The following is a 21107-nucleotide window of genomic DNA, read 5'->3' as shown; positions in this document are numbered from 1 at the left end:
TGCAAATTCACATGTATAATTAAATTGAGAATTCTATTAAGTCCATTTATTATACACAGAGGAACAAACACACTTATTGAATATCATTAATTTAATAAGATATGTAACTAATTATTACTGTATCAATTGTACCAACTAAACACTATGGGAAAGAGAGATATACATAGATATTCATCACCACCATATATTATAATTTAATCATACCTCTCATCTGTGATCCACGATCCCTAAAAATGTCTTATATTTGCCTCTGCACTAAACAGAGAACTCGGTCATGTGACACGGACCCGGTGTATTAAACGTCACTGTTTTCATGGTATGAATACAGTGCATAGTGATGATATTTATATATTTTCATACCCCACTAAATACTTAACACTACTTTATATTTATACTGTATGTAAAGAAACAAGCTCTGGTAAGCGAGTTCAGGCGCCTTCAGATCAGTGCTCGGTTACCCGTGGCTGAGTCTATATATGACCAGCTGTGTGAGTCACTCCCTACACACGCCGTCATCCAGCTCCGGGCCTGGTGAACTCCCATCAATCCAGGGAAAGAGGCGGGAGCTGAATGATGTGACAATCAGTGATAGGAGCGCATATCAGAGACCAGAACAGGATTGGTCACTATGCATCAACAGTAGGTATAAGAAGTGGATCTGGAAGGCAAATCGATTTTTGCCTGTGATGAAGCTTAAATAGCGAAACGCAGCGTAAAGTTGTTCTACTAATGTGATAAATACTGTAAGTATTAAGTTGATAGTGATGACTATTAAGCTCCATTACTAATGATGACTGCATCCGATTGGTCTCAAATGTGAAAAAAGCTTGACATTTGCAAATGCGATTGCCTGTGAATAGGTCGCAGAGATTAAATTTTGGAGAGAAAAAAAGCAAATTTGAATTTCAGACTGACTGAATATTGCCCTGTCTGATTAATTTAAGTAGGAATATTTTGAATAAATAATTGTAATATGTGTTTATTTGTGTATTAGTAACATGAACTAGGGGCCTGATTCAGAGTTGCACACTATTGCACAGCCGCAAGGAAATGGCTGTGCACTACCATACAGCTCATATGCAAATACAGCCGGAGGCGTCTGGTGAAAGTAGACACCTCCTGACTGCTAACGTGATCCGCTGGTGCGTCTCAAGATGCACTATTGGATCACACTGCGTTACCATCGGTCATTTGAGTAACTTTCAGGTTACTCAGATTTCCGTCTCAGATTCGCAGCAGAGATCAGTAAATCTGTGTCACCAGATGCAAACACTGACCTCGGCACTCTTACAAAACAGAGGCGACGCATCTCTGTTTTGCGGAATAGACCCGGTCATTGCTCCCTCCCCACCCCCAAATGCCCTCAGTCTGTCAATCAGGCTGAGGCTTAGGGAGACACTGCGTTCGAGGAGGCATGACCCATTCGGCTCATGTCCACCATCTGACTTGTACACATCAGGTTAGCGTACAAGTCTGAATTAGGCCCTACAGATGTAGCCACACGATGTGAGTTAGTCGCACCTGCGGCCATTAACATTGCATTAAGCAGCAAAAACCTCAGCCTGGCAGGGGGCAATTAGGCGTTCTGGGAATTCCCATGCACCCAATTCGCAGCCACAATGACCGTGGCTATATCTGTATATTGTAAAAATCATCTCTGCCACTTTTTTATGTAAATAGCATTTTTAGAAGTACAGATTGAATCTATATCCAAAATTCCCAAAAGCAGAATATTCCAAAATATGGATTTTTTTTTAAGCGCAAATGAGACAGTGACATCTTTGATTTCTGATGGTTCAGTATACACAAACTTTGTTTCATGCACAAAATTATTACAATTTTGTATAAAATTGTCTTCAGGCTATTAAGTCATGTTTGTAAGTAAAGGGAAAAAATCAAGAAACTGGGCAAAACCATGTTGTACTGCAGGCGGGACAGATGTAACATGTGCAGAGAGATTTAGATTTTGGTGGGGTGTGTTCACACTTAAATCTAAATTGCATTGTAAAAATAAAGCTGTCTAATATTTGTGTGCTACATGCAAAAGTATTTACCTTGCACAGAAAAAATATAACCCACCCTATAAATCTATATTTCTCTGCATGTTACATCTGCATACCTCCCAACTTTGTAGCTGTACAAAGTGGGACCCCTTGGGCTCGCAAATCTGAAGGGGCGTAGATTCGTGAAAGGGGCAGAGTTTTGGACAAGGGGATGGGACCCTGCTGGGCCCATCCAATCGTATCACTGTGGGGGGGGGGGGGGGGGGGGGGGCTTGTCCAGCACTCTCCGAGATGTTGGTCTCCCCATGGTCTCCCTCCTGGCACTGTGCACGACATTTGTAATACTCCTGCTGCTCTGCAATGTAGAGCAACAATGTGCACACTTCCCCCAAATATGGCCCCACCACCACCACCGCGGGACACTGACAGCCATGGGACAGACAGACAGTTGGTGGGGTATGCATCTGCCCCACCTGCAGTGCTTATTTGCTTTACTTAAACATAAATCAGGCCCTATGTATATAAGGTGTATATAAAACATAAATTAATTTCATGTATGTGTACACAAGAATAAAAAAAAAACAGTATAAAATGATCTTCAGGCTATGTGAATGTGGAATCCTGACACTACTCGGAATGCTGGCCCCAACGTCCCGACTAGATCACAGGGGATCCGGTTTGAAGATTGACACTGTCTAGGTCGACAATGTTTAGGTCGATCACTATAGGTCGACAGGGTTGGAAGGTCAACAGGGTTTCTAAGTCGACATGTGCTAGGTCGACAGGTCAAAAGGTCGACATGAGGTTTTTTTTTTTTTAAATGTTTTCATATTTAACAATCCACGTGGACTACGATTGGAACGGTAATCGGTGCCGAGCGAAGCGGTAGCAGAGCGAAGCACCATGCGAGGGGACACGGTGCACTAATTCGGCTTCCCGGTCACTGTACGCATAAAATGACACAAAAACACACACCTCATGCCGACCTTTTAACCTGTCGACCTAGCACATGTCGACCTAGAAACCCTGTCGACCTTCCAACCCTGTCGACCTAATGACTGTCGAACTATAGTGGTCGACCTAAACATTGTCGACCTAGACACTAATGATCCACACCCGATCACATACCATGCATTTGCTGGGCCGTCGGAGACGTAAGACAACGGAGGGGGCGTTTATGTTTAGACTGCGAGGGGAGTGTTACAGTTGGTTTAGGCACCACCAGGAAGGGTTAGCTGCGGGGGGGGGGGGGGGGGAGGTTAGTTTAGGAGGGGAAGGGAGAGTTAGGGGGGCATTAGGGGAAGGTAAGTATACTTGCCTAGCCTCTGTCAGCATTCTCTCCATCGGGATGCCGCGGTCGGTACTCTGATCGTCGTCATATCAATCGCAACCCGTTTAAATGGAGTATACAAAACATAAATGCATTCTGTGTGTAGACTCAGGTCCTATCCTTAAGATACTGTATCTCATTATGGTATCCAAATATTTCAAAATACGGATAAATTCAATATCCAAAATACTTCCGATACTATTGGTGTTGTTCGTAGTATTCTCAATTGTAATGGTTTGTGAATATAGGCCCTAATTCAGACCTGTTCGCTCACTAGGGTTTTTTTGCAGTCCTGCGTTTGCATAGTTGCCGCCCACCGGGGAGTGTATTTCAGCTGTGCAAATGTGCGATTGCATGTGCAGCCGAGCAGTACAAAAATATTTTGTGCAGTCTCTGAGTAGCCCAGGACTTACTCAGCCGCTGCGAACACTTCAGCCTGTCTGGGACCAGAACTGAAATCAGGAACCCTCCCTGCAAACGTTTGGACACGCCTGCGTTTTACCAACTACACCCAGGAAACGGTCAGTTGCCACCCACAAACACCTTCTTCCTGTCAATCTCCTTGCAAACGCCTGTGCGAACAGATCCTTCGCACAAACCCATTGCTGAACAGCGATCCGCTTTGTACCCGTGCCATGCACCTGCGCATTGCGGCGCATACACATGTGCAGTTTAGACCTGATCGCCCACTGTACGAAAATGCAGCCTAGCGATGAAGTCTAAATTAGCCCCATAGAGTCATTAAAGTATTAATTGTCTTAAAAAAAAATGAGAAAAAAAATACAATAACATAAATTTTATTTTTGCATTTAAAAAAATGTATTTGCTAATTTAAGTCTGTTTCTCACTTCATTTCACAGAATCTGAAACTACGGTTGTTCCGATCAGCAACACAGGTGAGACAATTTAATATAAGAGAAGCTGACCACACATTTTGTACTCAGTATTTTCTATTTACAATGAATTGCTGTCTAATTAACCACTAGAAATACTGTTTATGTGGTGAAGAGCACACCATTGAATGTACACTATGAATGCAGGTTCTTTCATTTAACTGATTTATGCCCAAATTGGGCTTTGGTTTATATGTCTTTCTAAGAATCAGAGGTCATGTGACATTTTGTGATCATACAATACCCTCATTAGCCATTTCTACTCCACTCATTATAGGTTGAGTATCCCATATCCAAAATGCTTGGGACCAGAAGTATTTTGCATATCGGATTTTTCTGTATTTTGGAATAATTGCATACCATAATGAGATATTATGGTGATGGCACCCAAATCTAAGCACAGAATGCATTTGTTTCATATACAACTTATATGCACAGCCTGAAAGTAATTTTAGCAAATATTTGAAAAAAAATTGTGCATTAAATAAAGTTTGTGTACATACAATTAATTTATGTTTCAAATACACCTTATACCCACAGCTTGAAGGTCATTTAATACAATATTTTTAATAACTTTGTGTATTAAGCAAAGTTTGTGTACACTGAGCTATCAGATAAAGGTTTCACTACCTCATTTTCACTCAAAAAATTCCGTATTTCGTAATATTTGGATATGGGAAACTCAATCTGTATATGAGAAAAAGACAAAGTTAACTCTGACAATAGACTTCCTGCGTTTACTGATATAGCTATTATAATAAAATATTCAATAACATAATTTAGTTGAGTATGCTGTATCTATTATTGGATAATTTGTGTTCTAGAACAGCCTTTCTATTACTTCACAGTTATTTTCTATAATTTTCTCACTGGTTTTATTATTTTTTCATTTTAGTTATGCCTAAATAAAAGTTAGGTTTCTTCAGCACCTACAGCAATCCTGTGCACTGTCATACAGGAACCACTGCTTATCTTCTTTGTGTTACTGTACCATTACATGTTCCAACCAGTAGCACCTCCTTCATTTGAATTTTGTGAATTGAAGTATTCAGCTATAATTGATAATTTCATTGGAGTACTGTATGCTTTAGTACATACTCTACCATGTGTGTTGTAATTACATAGTTTCCGAGGTTGAAAAAAGAAAATTCCTGCAGCAGGGTACATTGGTTTCCACAGTGAAACATCAGGGTGTAGAGCGGGATCTTGATATAGAGGCACCATCAGGCAAAGCTTTGACTGTCCCAGGATGCATTGGGGCCTCCTCTATAACCCCGCCTCCAGGCACTGAGAGCTCAGTTTCGAGCAGCAGGTCATCTAACAGGCAGCCTGCACTGGGCAGCCCTGAAAAAGCTAAGAAGACTTCAAGGGCCGCAGCACTGTTATGTCAAGGTGACATTCAGTGCCGCGTCTCTGTCACCTCCCAAGCGGCGTTGCATAATCCCGCAGCTCATTTTCCGGGTACTTGCGGCGGAGATGCTCCAGTTTAGGCACATGGTAGCAGACACTCTCCTGGTTTGCGTGGCTGCTACAAAGGGAGGAGGTAAGAGGGTCCCCCAGGTGGAACCTGCCACTAAATCGCGTTCCTGATCGCAGTCTAGGGAGATGGACTGCGATGCTGGCATGGACACTGTCACAGAGCAGGGACCCCACTATATCCGCCAGGGCATAGGAGTACAGGTCGGGAGTACTAACGCCCCTATTGGTAAGGCTCCATAGTACCGGCAGTGAGGTCCAGCATAGCGGAGTCGGAGCTTGACCTGTAGCCCCTCCCCCGGCTCAGGGCGCCATCTCCTCTCAGATTTCCCACCCTGGAGCTGCCTCACACTATCCCACAGTTCCTGGGCGCCATCTTCTGAGCATAGATGCTGCTGGTCTTTGGGATTACAGGGCAAGGTCTTCCCTGTAAAGACGCCTGTACACAGCACTGAGACTTTACAGACACTTGAGTATTCTACATGTCTTCATACAGACAGCGTTAATTAAGAAAGAGTGTACCTGTTACAGAATATATTGTATGATGAGTATTCTGATATATACCTCTGGTCTAGGACCGCACTGTGTTTTATATATATATATATATATATATATATATATTTTTATATATACATACTAGTCCAGTGCAGTTTTATTGTGCTTATAATAATCTCTGCATTGCCTGTGACTGTGTGTGCCTGTATCTTCTGCATGGTTTCACTCTCATTTTTATCCCATCTAAGGTAGCTATCACTATATTCTGTACCTGAAGGGACTAGGTGCGTCAGGGTCCTCTAATATAGGGGGTCATTCCAAGTTGATCGCTAGCTGCATTTCTCTGGCTGGGTCCACAGGATTATCCACATGATATCATTGGGATATTGTCGAGCGACAGCGAAAATGACACCAACACGGTCACAAGCTTTCTGGCCTCCCAGGATGCATTGGGGCCTCCACTATATATTCCCGCCCACTGACTCAGTCAGATCATTTTTTTGCTTGGTGCGGCAGGAGCCGCATGGTCACAGGGCTGCTGTGAAAGCAGCTTCAAGTTTTCATTACTTTATTTTTATAGACTTACTGTTTTGGTTTTTGAGCGACTTCTCTTAACAGCATCTTAAACGCATATTAGAAAGAGTCGCTCCAACAACTCCCCACCGGGTCGCAACAACGCTTACCTTCGCGGTACAATGCTGTCTCGACGGGCGTCTGTGTCGGATGTTCTAGCAGGTCCAGCAGACGTTACCAGGCTGTGGCCGGAGCATGGGGAGACTATGGATTTCTATGGATTTCCTCAATCTGGAGGGGTCAGGACACAGCTACACTGATTTGGTGGAGACTGCAAACAGTGTGTTGATGCGCCGAACATCTCGAGTGTGACAGCGCTACGTTCCTGGGACCATAGGCGCCAGGACTAGGTAGAGGCCGCGATCCTGGGAGTTTAAGTCAACAGGGGGTTTCAGACGCTCTCCTGGCCGCCCCTCCTCCGAGTTCATGGCCAGTTCCCACGTGTCTCTCGTTTCATGAACTGAATGACCTCACTTCCGGCTCAGACGCTACCACGAGGTTACTCGGTCGCAGCTTAGACGCTGCGGTTGTGTACACTGGATATAAACCCGCCCAGACCGAGTCGCAGGCCTTTAGCGTCTGCATGCACGTGGAGTCGCTCAGCGTTTGTGTCCGTTGGTGAGCGTCCGTGTCCGTTATCAGTTACCAAGAGCGGCAGTGTACACCAGTAGCGTCTGAATCCACTCAGCGTCTTACGAGCGTCTTTGCTTGGATATGGAAGTGTGGTGAGTCTCCCTGTATCCCGCTCTCTGGAGGCAGGGTATACAGTGCTAAAAATTCCTTCTACTTCTTAGTGTGCATTGTTAATTTTTAGTACCTATTGCATATGAGACCTGTATATTACTGTGTTTTCTGCATGTTATGTTGAAAAAAGAACCAGTTAAACAGAAGTACAATTTTCCTACTTATGTATAAGTTATTATGGAGGTTGTATTCTCATATGACAATGTCTAATGCTTTAACATGTGACTGACTGCTAGTATGCGTGCTGACTTTTCTGTGTAATGTCAGTCCTGTTCTGACCCTCAAATCAGGTGCACTGTGGTCAGATTGATTTCACCTCTATATACTGATTATAGGGTGTTTTTCAGTCACAAAATTGTGTAGTCAATATCAGAAAAAATGTCTGTGAGCGGAAAAAGTGATGAGGAGAATTTGTCAAGCACTCCCATAGCCCTAACATGCTTCTCTTGTAAGTCAGGGGTAATTGATATGAATCAATTGGTCACTTATGAGGGGTTGTGTGCAAATTGTTTTGCTTTTCAGCGAAGTAAAAAACAGGAGTTAGTTCAACCTCCAGTAGAGCCACCATGGAATATGTTCGCAAAGACTCTGTCTTCAATAGCGGACAGGTTAGCTCCAGTAGCACCACCTCAAGGGTTAGGTTACACTATGAACCCATACATGCAGCTCCCTTCCTATGGTTTGGTTCCAGTAGCCTCTACGAGCAACCAAGGGGCAGGTAAGACTAAGACAGATACGTCTGTATGGCAGACTACACAAGATGATACATCGGATGATGATGCGGAAACAATAGATTCAACTCCGTATGATGATCAGTCGCAGAGCTTTAGTTCAGATGATGTAGCTGAACTCATTAATGCAGTAAAGGCTGTGCTTTCTCTGGAAGAACCAGCCAAGACAGGGTTAAAAGCAAAAGCACCTGTATTCAAACGAACAAAGTCAGTGAAAGCTGAATTTCCAGCGTCAGAGGAGTTGACGTAAATGATGGATGAGTCTTGGGCAGCGCCTGGTAAAACGTATAAGATTCCTAGGAGATGGGATTCTTATTATCCATTTCCTGCTGGAGATTGTTCTAAGAGAGAAGTTCCTCCAAAAGTAGATGCACATGTTCTGCGACTCGTGCATAAATCTGCTTTGCCACTGTCATCTACCTCTTTGAATGATGTCACAGACAGAAGGGTAGAGAGCCTATTGAAAAATATTTTTTCTCTTGTGGGTGCAGTGGTAAGACCTGCTATGGCTTCGGCCTGGGTAGCAAAGGCAATGGGCGAATGGATAGAGGAACTAGAGAATGACATCCCCTCTCCTACTAGGGAGCAAGAGGATCGTCTTTGCCGTTTAAGACAATCTGCCCAGTATTTAGAAGAAGCAGCCATTGATGTAGGCACTGTTGCCTCTAAAGCTTCAGCCCTGGCAGTAGTCGCTCGCAGAGCAGTCTGGCTACGGACCTGGAAGGCAGATGCGGAGTCCAAGAAGGAATTGGAAGCATTGCCTTTCGTGGGTAATATATTATTTGGAAAACCTTTATCGGATATCATAGAGTCAGAGGCTGAATCGAAGAAGGTCAGATTTCCGGCTACCTATAACCCTAAGTCCAAGGGTTTAAAATTTCGCTCATTTTGCTGGCAAAGCAAAGCGAAAGGTAAAGAGGAGCCTAAACAACCCCAGTTTAAATCCAGGGGTAGGAAGCAGTGGGCTAGCAAAAAGCCAGCTTCCAAACCTGAACAGAAATCCTCAGCCTGAAGAGACGGGCCTCCGCCTGGAGAATTCCAGGATTGGGGGCAGACTCCTGCAATTTGCACACACATGGCAGCAGTCAACAGCAGATGCCTGGGTGCAGAAGGTAGTATCTCAGGGGTATGGGTTCCCATTCAGGAGGCAGCCTCCTCAAAGATTTTTTTGCACCAGCCCGTCTCGTATAGAGTCGAAGGCCAATGCCCTGCAAGAAGCAGTCCAAAAATTACTGCAGTCAGGTGTGATTGTCCCAGTACCTCCATCACAAAGGGGACAGGGGTATTACTCCAATCTGTTTCTAATCCAGAAACCAAATGGGTCATATCGACCAATTCTAAATCTGAAGATGTTGAACAACTACATATGGATCCCGAAGTTCCACATGGAGACGTTACGCTCCATAATGTTGGCTATGGAACCGGGAGACTATATGTTATCTCTGGATGTACGGGATGCTTACCTACATGTGCCTATAGCACTATCACATCAGTGTTACCTCAGGTTTGCCATCCTCAAGGAACACTTCCAGTTCCAAGCTCATGCCCTTCGGGCTAGCTACAGCACCCAGGGTGTTTACCAAGATCATGGTGGTTATGGCAGCTTGTCTGCGCAAACAAAGGATAAGAATATTCCCATACCTAGATGACCTATTAATCTTAGCACAGTCGCAAGATTTACTGTTGAACCATCTCCAACAGACGATAGTTTGTTTACAGAGACACGGGTGGCTCATAAATTGGGAGAAGTCGTCCCTGAATCCGTCAAAGCGGATGGTTCATTTGGGAGCCATATTGGATTCAGACCTACAGAGAGTTCTATTACCAGAGAAGAAAATAGTCAAGGTGCAGGTCATGGCTCAGGAAGCGTTGCAAGCCCAGACAATGTCAGTCCATGCAGCAATGCGACTGTTGGGTCTGATGGTATCAACCTTCGACATGGTAGAATATGCGCAATTCCACTCCAGACCGTTGCAGCATCTCATTTTGACCAAATGGAACGGAAATCATCAAACAATAAAGAAGCAGATGATAAAGATTCCAGTAAATGTAAAAAGGTCTCTAGCGTGGTGGCTACATTCAGACCATTTAAACAAGGGGAGACCCTTTTGGATAAAAGAGTGGAAAGTCCTGACGACAGATGCCAGCCTGCAAGGTTGGGGGGCGGTACTCGGAAGCCTATGGTTCCAGGGAAAATGGACCGCAAGGGAAATTGCCTGCCGATAAATCTGTTAGAAATAAGAGCCATTTACTTGGCCCTAGTTCAGGCAAAGGACAATCTACAAGGAAGACCAGTCCAGATCCACTCAGACAATGCGACGGCAGTAGCGTACCTCAATCATCAAGGAGGAACTCACAGCAAGAGTCTGATGGAGGAAGTAACTCCCATTCTAAAATGGGCAGAACTCCATCTCCCGGCACTGTCAGCAGTATTTGTCCCGGGTGTACTAAATTGGGAAGCGGATTTTCTCAGTCGGCACACCATTCAGGAAACCGAATGGGCACTACACCCAGAAGTGTTTCAGACACTGGTGAACAGATGGGGTCTACCAGAGATAGACCTTATGGCGTCTCGTCTAAACAACAAAGTTCCAAGGTACGGATCAAGAACAAGGGACCCAGGAGCGGTCCTGGTAGACGCACTGTCAGTAGACTGGAGGTTTCAGCTGGCATATCTGTTCCCTCTAATATCTCTGTTACCCAGAGTAGTGAGAAAGATAAAACAGGCAAAAGGAGCAATCATTATAATAGCTCCAGCTTGGCCAAGAAGGCATTGGTACACAGATCTGTTGAGAATGTCCGTGGAAGCACCGATACTGCTCCCTCAACGTCCAGATCTGTTAATGCAGGGTCCTTGTTGTCACAGTCATCTGGATCGCCTGTCTTTGACGGCGTGGCTGTTGAAACCTCTATCTTAGAGGCTAAAGAATTTTCAAAGCAAGTAATCCAAACCATGCTTAGAGCAAGAAAGCCTTCTTTGGCCCATGTATATCATAGAATATGGCAAGCCTATATTCATTGGTGTTCTGGAAAAAATTACAATCCGAGATCGTTTAAAGTAGCTAGAATTTTGGATTTCCTGCAGGCTCGGATTGGATAAAGGGTTGAAGGTTGCTTCCTTGAGGGTGTAAGTCTCAGCGTTGACTGTATGGTTTCAGCAGAAGATTGCTGACCTACAGGATGTACGTACGATTTTCCAAGGAGTAGTACATATTCAACCTCCATTTGTTCCTCCTGCAGCTCCCTGGGATTTGAATTTAGTTCTTAAATTTCTTCAGGGTCCTTTGTTTGAACCACTTGAGAGAGCAGATCTTAAGTGGTTAACGGTTAAAATTATTTTTTTACTGGCAATGGCGTCAGCCAGAAGAGTGTCAGATTTAGGAGCATTATCATGTAAGTCTCCTTTCCTAAGTTTTTTTCCAGACAGAGCAGTTCTCAGAACGAGATCTAGTTATCTTCCAAAGGTGGTGTCAAAGTTTCACCTGAATGAAGAGATTGTAGTCCCAGCCTTTCAGGTATCGGGACTATCTGCGGGAGAAGCGTCGCTGGACGTGGTCCGGGCTTTAAAAATCTACATAGATCGTACTAGTGCCATCAGGAAAACAGATTCCCTCTTCATCCTCTACGGATTCCATAGGAGAGGTTGGCCTGCTAGTAAACAGACGCTGGCGAGATGGCTCCGAATGGTAATATCTGAAGCTTATTCTCATGCAGTTCTCCCTATTCCGGCTAATGTCTCTGCACACTCTACACGTAAGGTAGGTCCTTCATGGGCAGCACAACAGGGTGCTTCAGCAGAACAGATATGTAAGGCAGCCACATGGTCTTCTATAAACACATTCATCAGACATTATGCCTTGGATACTTTTGCCTCTCATGACGCAGACTTCGGGCGAAAGGTCCTCCTGTGCAATCAGGGGCGTCCCCACCACTAAAAGGGCTTTGGGAATCCCAATGTTATCCTGTGGATAATCCTGTGGACCCAGCCAGAGAAATAAACGTTATGGCAAGAACTTACCGTTGATAACGTGATTTCTCTTATGTCCACAGGTATCCACAGGGATCCCACCCTGACGCATCTGATTTGAGGATCTAGACAAACACTAAAAACCTCTTCCTTCTTGTATGGAAGGGTGTGCATGTGTGTTCGTATCGCCTGTACAGGTCTCTACCTAATGTTCCTGCTTAAAATCGCTGTCGAAAGAACTGATCTGACTGAGTCAGTGGGCGGGACTATATAGTGGAGGCCCCAATGCATCCTGGGAGGCCAGAAAGCCCGTGACCGTGTTGGTGCCATTTTCGCTGTCGCTCGACAATATCCCAATGTTATCCTGTGGATACCTGTGGACATAAGAGAAATCACGTTATCAACGGTAAGTTCTTACCATAATGTTTATTTGTTCGCAGCGCTCAGGCTAAAAAAACAGAAGTTCTGCGCATGCGTATGCAGCGCAATGCGCATGCGCGACATACGGGCACAGCGAACGATGCAGTTTTGCACAGGGTCTAGCGATGCATTTCAGTCGCACTGGTTGCCGCAGAGTGATTGACATGAAGTGGGCGTTTCTGGGTGGCAACTGACCGTTTTCAGGGAGTGTTTGGAAAAAACGCAGGTATGCCAGTGAAAACGCAGGCGTGGCTGGGCGAACGCTGGGCAGGTGTGTGACGTCAAATCCGGAACTTAATAGTCTGAAGTGATCGCAAGCGCTGAGTAGGTTTTGAGCTACTCTAAAACTGCACACAAAATTTTTGCAGGCGCTCTGCAATAAAAACGTCTGCACTTCTGCTCAGCTAAAATACACTCCCAGTGGGCGGTAGCATAGCGTTTGCATGGCTGCTAAAAACTGCTAGCGAGCGATCAACTCGGAATGACCCCCATAGTGTACACAGTACTCGCTATATGGATATTTTACTGTGTCACAGTCATGTACAACGGGATTTCGTTCACAAGTTTGTGTACTTTTACGCAGGTTGTGTGCTTTGTTCGCAGATTGTGTACTTTGTCTGGCTTCATCGAACTATTAGCCTAATTGTTGCTTTATTACAATGTTTAACAATAAGGGCAGTATAATTCTGGAGGCTCCTGTAAGTTGTAAGGTATGCTCCAGAGGTTTACCTGAGGGGGAAATATTGTGTGATGGTCTGTGTACTAAATGTCATACAGCCTGCAGCTCCTGTGACTACAATAGAGCCACCCTGAGCTATGTTCACTACCCTCCTGGGGACTCTGGTGGACCGTTTAGCCCCCCCATTGGACCTCTCGTGCCACTGCCGCCACAAGTTGTCCCTATAGTAAATCTGCCTTGGGCGGAAAATTTGTCTAGCCAGCTGCAGCAGTTGAATCAGTCTTTGGCTAGTCAGAAATCTACTCCAGGTCACTCCCGTGTCCCTGGGTCCTCTAAGCGGGCTGCTTCCTCCTCACAATCCACTAACCTCTCTAATGTTTCATCTGATAAGGAGAGGAAGCATACGGTACGGTCAGACTCTGAATCCTGTGTTACTGACAAGGATTCTCCCTTACAAGTTAAAGTCCCTGCACTAGTGGTTGCTATTATAGATGAGCGGGTTCGGTTCGGCGAGAACCTAACCCTACCGAACTCCACATGTCAAACACGGTTCCGCGCCCGGCTCGGTTATTCCCGCCTGACTCGGAAAACCCGAACGAGGTAAAACGTCATTATCCCGCTGTCGGATTCTCACGGGATTCAGATTCCATATAAAGAGATGCGCGTCGCCGCCATTTTCACTCGGGCATTGTAGAGAGTACAGAGAGGACGTGGCTACGTTCTCTCAGTGTCAGTTCTCAGTATCAGTGCTCATTGTCTTGTGCTGCATCGTGCTGCTCAGTAATACTAATACTAGTACAGTGTCTTGTGCTTCATCTTGCTGCTTTAGGGTGCTGTGGTAGTAGTGTCCTGTGACTGTGCATCGGTCATCATCATTCCAGTCACAGTGGTATCTGGGGGGTGACAATTCCAGAGTGCTTTTGTGCTGCTCACTAATACTAATACTAGTACAGTGTCTTGTGCTGCTCAGTGTCAGTTCTCAGTAGTATCATCAGTGCTCAGTATCACTGCTCAGTAGTATCATCAGTGCTCAGTATCGCTGGTCAGTGCTCAGTGTCTTGTGCTGCATAGTGCTGCTCAGTGTCAGTTCTTAGTATCACTGCTCAGTAGTATGATCAGTGCTCAGTATCACTGGTCAGTGCTCAGTGTCTTGTGCTGCTCAGTGTCAGTTCTCAGTATCACTGCTCAGTAGTATTGTCAGTGCTCAGTAACACTGCTCAGTAGTATCATCAGTGTACAGTATCATTGGTCAGTGCTTAGTGTCTTGTGCTGCTCAGTGTCAGTTCTTAGTATCACTGCTCAGTAGTATCATCAGTGCTCAGTATCACTGCTCAGTAGTATCATCAGTGCTCAGTGTCTTGTGCTGCATCGTGCTGCTCAGTGTCAGCTCTCATAGGGCCTAGTTTTTTAAAAGTGCCATCCTATCAGACACTGCTGTGCCACTCCTAGATGGGCCAGGTGTTTGTGCCGCACACTTGTGTCGCTTAGCTTATTCATAGAGCTACCTCATTGCCCTCTTACTTCTTGGTACATATGGGACAGCTACTTCTTGGCATGATGTGCTGTTTGGGGACTATTTTTTTTAAAAAGTGCCATCCTGTGTGACACTTCCGTATATGTCCAGTGGTACTGCCATTTGATATAATTTCCGTGATCCTGGCTTGTAATTCTAGTGATTTTGTCATTTTCTTCCAGTGATTTGGACCAATAAATAATACCATTGATTAGAACAAATAATTCCTGTGATATTGAGGTGTTTGTGTCGCTTAGCTTAGCCATCCAGCGACCACAGTGCACCTCTTTTTCTCTTTTCTTTGCATCGTGCTGTTTGGGGACTATTTTTTTAAAAGTGCCATCCTGACTGACACTTCCGTATATGTCCAGTGGTACTGCCATTTGATATAATTCCCGACATTACTGCCATTTAATTCCAGTGATTTTTTCATTTTCTTCCAGTGAAACACATCCGAATCCAAAACTCGAAAGGGTGGTTTTGCCAAAACGCGTCCGAATCCAAAACACGACCGGGGACCCGAATCCAAAACCAAAACACAAAACATGAAAAATGCCCGCTGCACATCTCTAGTTGCTATTAAGCAGATCCTACAAATCTCTGAAGATGAGAATTCCACTACAGTGGCCAAGAAAACAGATATGTTTAAACAGCAGAAAGTGGTTAAAATTGTATTACCACATTCTGATCATCTTGTGGACATCAGGAGGGAACCCTGGTCTACCCTATATAATAAATTCCCGCTCCCTAAATAGGCTTTGGCTTGATAGCCTCTTTCTGCAGAGTTATGTAATAAATGGGAGAATCCGCCGCCAGTGGATTCTCACGTCACCCATCTCGTCTACTCTGCCTTTCACTACTGTCACCTCACTGAAGAAACCGACAGATAAACATGTGGGATGCCTGAAATGTATATATTCCCTCACAGAGGCCATTCATAGACCTACGATAGCTGCCTCTTGGGCCGCAAAAGGTATTGAAGCGTGGGTACAGGAGTTAGAGGAGAAGCTGCCCAAGGATATTTCTGACAATGCCCAACAATAAAGTCTCACATATGCACCGCCGCCTATTAAATTCAGGAGGTGTCCTCTGATGCGGGGGTAATGGCAGCCAAAGCATTATTCTCATCTGACCTGGCTTGCCGCATACTGTGGTGAAGGTCGTGGAAAGTGGATTTAGACTCCAAGAAGACCTTGACTCCCCTTCACTGGGGTCATGCTATTTGGAGAGGACCTGAATAAAATATTGTCTGAATTAGCAGCTGCTAAGACTGCTTTTCTTCCTCAAACTAATCCTTCTACACAGATGGCGAAGACTACCACTTTTTGTTCCTTGCGACCTCAATGGAAATCCAAGGGTCAGACTTACCCGAGACAATCTCGTGCTCCCAAGACCACCAAGCCCATGACGAAGCACCCCTGAGCAGCCCATCAGCCCGCTTCAAAACAAGACAAGCCTGCTGCAAGGCTAGGCAGGACTCCCCGTGGGAGACCCCAGGGTGGGAGGCCGACATCTACAGTTTGCCCAGGTCTGGTTAAAGACCTCTTCAGGCGCTTGGGTACTGGAAGCTGTCTCTCACAGGTCTGCTGTCTCCTTCAAGAGACGTTCCCATCACCAGTTTTGCACTACGGTACTCTCTTCGGATCCATTGAAGGCACATGCTCTACAAACGATGGTAGGTTCCCTCCTGAGTACAGGAGTGGTTGTATCGGTGCCTCAGTCCCAGCATGGCAGAGGCTATTATTCAACCCTGTGTCTAGTGCAGAAACCCAATTGGTCTTTTCGGCCTAAACTCAACGTCAAATTACTGAACAAATTTGTGAGGGTAGCCAAGTTTCGTATGGAAACGTTGCACTCTATCGTGCTGGCGAAGAAACCCGGAGATTACATGGTATCCCTGGATATACAGGATGCTTATCTGCATATTCATATTGCCATATCGCATCAGCAGTTCCTGCGGTTTGCTTTTGGTGAAAGTCACTACCAATTCCAGGCTCTGCCGTTTGGACTGGCCATGGCTCCTCGGATCTTCACCAAGATTATGGCCATGATGACGGCGCACCTCCGTCGCCAGGAAGTCAGAATCCTGGCGTACTTGGATGACCTGCTGATTCTGGCGAGTTCCCACAATGTCCTACTCAGTCATCTACAATGGACGGTGAGTTGCTTACAAGCCCACGGATGGCTGATCAGTTGGAAGAAGTCCTCGCTGGTCCTAGCTCAGAGCATGGTGCACTAGGGGAGGCACAGTATTCCAGATGTGGCCTCACTAGGGATTTATATAGTGCGAGTATAACACTGTCATCCCTTGCATCAGTTCCCCTCTTTATGCATGCTAGTACCTTGTTTGCCTTTTTTGCTGCAATCCTACATTGGGTACTGCTGCTAAGTTTGTTATCTGTGTGAACACCTAAGTCTTTTTCCAGTACAGAATACCCTAACATCACCCCATTTAGTATGTAGGTGTTATTTTTGTTCTTGCTACCAAAGTGCATTACCTTGCACTTGTCTGTATTGAAACTCATTCTCCATTTTGCTGCCCATGATTCCAGTTTAGCTAAGTCGTTCTGGAGAGAATTAGCATCTCCCTCCGAATTTATAATCTTACATAGTTTGGTATCATCTGCAAAAATTGACACAATGCTCTCTAGACCTACTGCTAGATCGTAAATGAAAATGTTGAACAATAGTGGTCCAAGTACAGACCCTTGTGGCACACCACTTAGGACCTCAGTCCAATTTGAAAAGTTCCATTTACCACAACACGCTGCTCCCTATTATCTAAACAATTACTAATCCAAGTGCATATTGTGCTCCCTAGCTCCAGTTCTTGTAACTTATAGATAAGTCTCATGTGCGGTACTGTATCAAAAGCTTTAGCAAAGTCTAAAAAGATTACATCCACCTCCTTACCCTGATCTAGGATCGCGCTGTTTCATAAAAGCCAAGTATGTTTGTTTGACATGATCTGTCCTTCACAAATCCAGGTTAGTTCCTATTAATAACCTTTTTTGGCTCCAAGGAACTTCTGTATACTATCCCTTAGAATGCTTTCCAGTACTTCCCCCACTATAGATGTAATTGCCTGGTTTAGCTTTACTTCCCTTTTTGAAAATCGGAACTGCTTCTGCTATATGCCAGTCTTTGGGAACCATGCCTGATGTAAGTGAGTAATTGAAGATCAAAAATAGCGGTCTTGCTAGGTCGGAGTGTAGCTCCCTGATAACCCTTAGGTGAATACCGTCTGGACCAGATGACTTATTAATCTTAGTTTTTTTTCATCGGTCACAGACTTCCCCCTCACTTAAATAAACACTTAGCAGTGGGACATTATCATTATCGAGGTTGGATGTTAATTCCTGCATCTTGTCCTCTATTGTAAATACCGATGAGAACAACTCATTTAATTTATCCACTATGTCGTTATCATTTTTGATTAAGACTCCCAGTTTGTCCTTTAAAGGGCATATACTCTTCTTCTTTTTTATTTATTAAATATTTTTATTATATTGTTTTTAAAGCATACATGAAATACAAAAGCATATAATGTATACAATATTCAAAGTAGCAATGTAACAAACAACAAAAGAATTTCACAGCAAGTCTGTATGTATCCAAGGTTTTACAGCAAAGTATGCAAGATTGCGGTTATTGGTATTTGTACACATTAATAATCAGAAAAGCAATACTATAAAAATAATAATAATAATAATAATAACACAAAACTGTTAGAAAAGACAATGGACAGGTAATAAGGAAAGAAAGGGAGGGATAGGGAGGGAGATAATCACCTAGTCCACTAATCAGTTATATCAATAACAAAACTCTGAAACCATTCTATAATATAGTACAGTTAAGGCTCAACACTAGGGCATTGTGTAGACTGAGAATGCTCAAATATAGTTGAAATATGTGCTTTAGTAATTGCATCAAGAACATTAATAAATAAATTAAATTTTTGATCACATTTGCGTGCTCCTGAATGTAAGTCTAATTTTGCATATTTTCTTTCAAGGTATAATATTTGTAAGAGTTTTCGCTTTACCTGTAGTAACTGTGGAGCTGATTTTTTAGTTCTGTGTATCAAAACACATTTTTTTGCTACTGTGAGAACTATAATAAGAAGAGGAAATGCACATTTCTTAACATTGCCCAATGACCACATACGAAAATTGAGCCCCATACAGGCTAGGGGATCTGAGGTTAACCTTGTGTTAAACATTGTGTTAATACAAATGACTACTTTACACCAGAATCTTCTCAATTTAAAACAATTCCACATACAGTGTGAGAAATTAGCTATCATCATCCCACATTTAAGACAATGGCCTTCTTCCTGGATTCATATGTTTTTGTTGGTGGGTGGTGATGTAAGCCCTATGAAGAGTCCATATATAGACTCCTTGAAGGTAAACAGAATTTAAAGCTTTCAACGAGATAGATAAGAGATATCTTCTAACTTTGTTATAGATGGTATATCACATTTCCATTTTTCTAACAATAAATTTCATTGTGGGTGATCTGTATAACAAGCTTTCATAATCAATAAATATATATGTTTCACTTTGTATGTTTTGGTTAATAAATTATTAAATAGCATATCTATAAACATAACTTGTTATAGAATGATGGGAGAAGAACTAACAAATGGTCTAGGGGTCTTTATAGTAGTCAAGTAGTGTCTCATTTGAAAATACATAAACCTGTGTACGAGGTAATAGGAAATGATTAGAAAGATCCAAAAATGTGGAGATAGACCCACCTGGGTCAAATACCTTATGGGAGGAGTCCAATCCTTTAAATGTCCACAGGGTAAATAAAGAGTTAGTCAACAATGAGGGAAAGGAGGGGTTACCCCAAAGAGTGATAAATTGAGATATGTAAGTTTTTCTATTGCAACATTTATTAATATGGATCCAAGTTGCGTACGTATCCCCAAATGAAATGTGAGATTTAACCTTTGTAGGAATATTAGAAAATTTAGTCTGAATTAGAGCTCCAGGAGCATATGGAGAAAAAATGGCATGTTCTAAAGAGAGATTTGTGTAAACAGACTTGTTTAGTTTCCAGTCACTAATATACATAAAAAATATAGCTGATAAATAAGCTGCCAAATCAGGGCATCCCAAACCTCCTTCAGATTTAGGGGATTTAATTATGGCTCTAGCAACCCTTGGGCGTTTATTTTGCCATATAAATTTAGAAAACAATGTATCCAGTTGTGCAATGTCTGATTTATGTAAAGCAATTGGTAGCATCTGCATGCAATAAAAAAATTTTGGAAAGACAATTGACTAGATAATTGCTAATCTGCCTAATAACGACACCAGTAGATCCCTACTGGAGTCTAATTTAGTTGTTATTTTCGTTATAATGGGAGAAAAATTTATAGAAAAGAGTTGAGTCAAGTTGGAACATATCTGGATACAGAGATATTTAAAATGAGAAGGGGCAAGGGTAAGTGGAATGTTAAAAGATTTCAGAAAGCAGGACTCGCATTTCCCAGTAATAATACTTCAGATTTCGATAAATTAACTTTATAACCTGAAATCGTCCTCAACGAGTCAATGAGATGTAACAAGCTGGTAAGGAATTAGATGGATTAGAAAGAAATATAAGAGTGTCGTCAACAAACAGTGCAATTTTTTATTCTTCAGACCTAATCTTAATCCTGTGAATGAGAGGAGAGCTACGTACTGCAACAGCAAGAGGTTCTATAACTATAGCGAAGAGGAGGGGTGATAAGGGACATCCTTGATGGGTACCTCTGTTTAGTGTAAAAGAAGATGAAAGTAGACCATTACAAGCTACTGTATGTACGATTTAGGGGAGGAATATAAAGTACAAAGTACAGTATTTGTATAAATTGGGAAGGGAAGCCAAACATTTCTAATGTTTTAAAGAGGTGGGGCCACAGTACTAAATCAAATGCTTTTTCGGCATCTAATGTAAGCACCATACTAGAATTAGAAGGTTGAGAGGAATATTGTTGTATAGCTGCTTAGACTCTCTTAAATGAACCACATAATGTCTCCCTGAAATAAATCCAGTCTGGTCTTTGTGAATCAAAAAAGGTAAAATAGGCTTCAATCTCTCTGCTAAAATTGTTGTAAATATTTTATAATCAATATTTAGAAGAGAGATTGGTCTATATAATACTGGCAAATTAAGGTTAGGGCCTGGTGTAGGCAATAGTTTAATAATAGCATCTGAAAAATGAAAGGGAAGAGACTCTTGTTCTAGTATAAAGTTAAAACAGGCTGCCAACATTTTTTTCAATATG

The 21107-nt window shown here is 43.2% G+C and overlaps 1 protein-coding gene across 7 annotated transcripts in view; it reads left to right on the top strand.

The window, feature by feature from the left end:
- The window catches only part of MCAM (melanoma cell adhesion molecule), a 909696-nt gene that overhangs the window by 661731 nt on the left and 226858 nt on the right, over positions 1 to 21107 (top strand). For 6 of the 7 annotated variants that reach the window (XM_063942918.1, XM_063942922.1, XM_063942921.1 and 3 more), the window contains one exon: positions 4194 to 4229. The exons of the other annotated variant lie outside the window; for it this stretch is intronic. In XM_063942918.1, coding sequence (XP_063798988.1) covers positions 4194 to 4229 — 36 coding nt within the window. The remainder of the gene's footprint in view (positions 1 to 4193; positions 4230 to 21107) is intronic. 7 annotated transcript variants of the gene reach the window in all.

This window comes from Pseudophryne corroboree, chromosome 10, assembly GCF_028390025.1.
Source record: "Pseudophryne corroboree isolate aPseCor3 chromosome 10, aPseCor3.hap2, whole genome shotgun sequence".
NCBI classification, from domain to species: domain Eukaryota; kingdom Metazoa; phylum Chordata; class Amphibia; order Anura; family Myobatrachidae; genus Pseudophryne; species Pseudophryne corroboree.
Note: the sequence above shows the minus strand (reverse complement) of the source record. Positions and strands in the feature narration are given on the sequence as shown.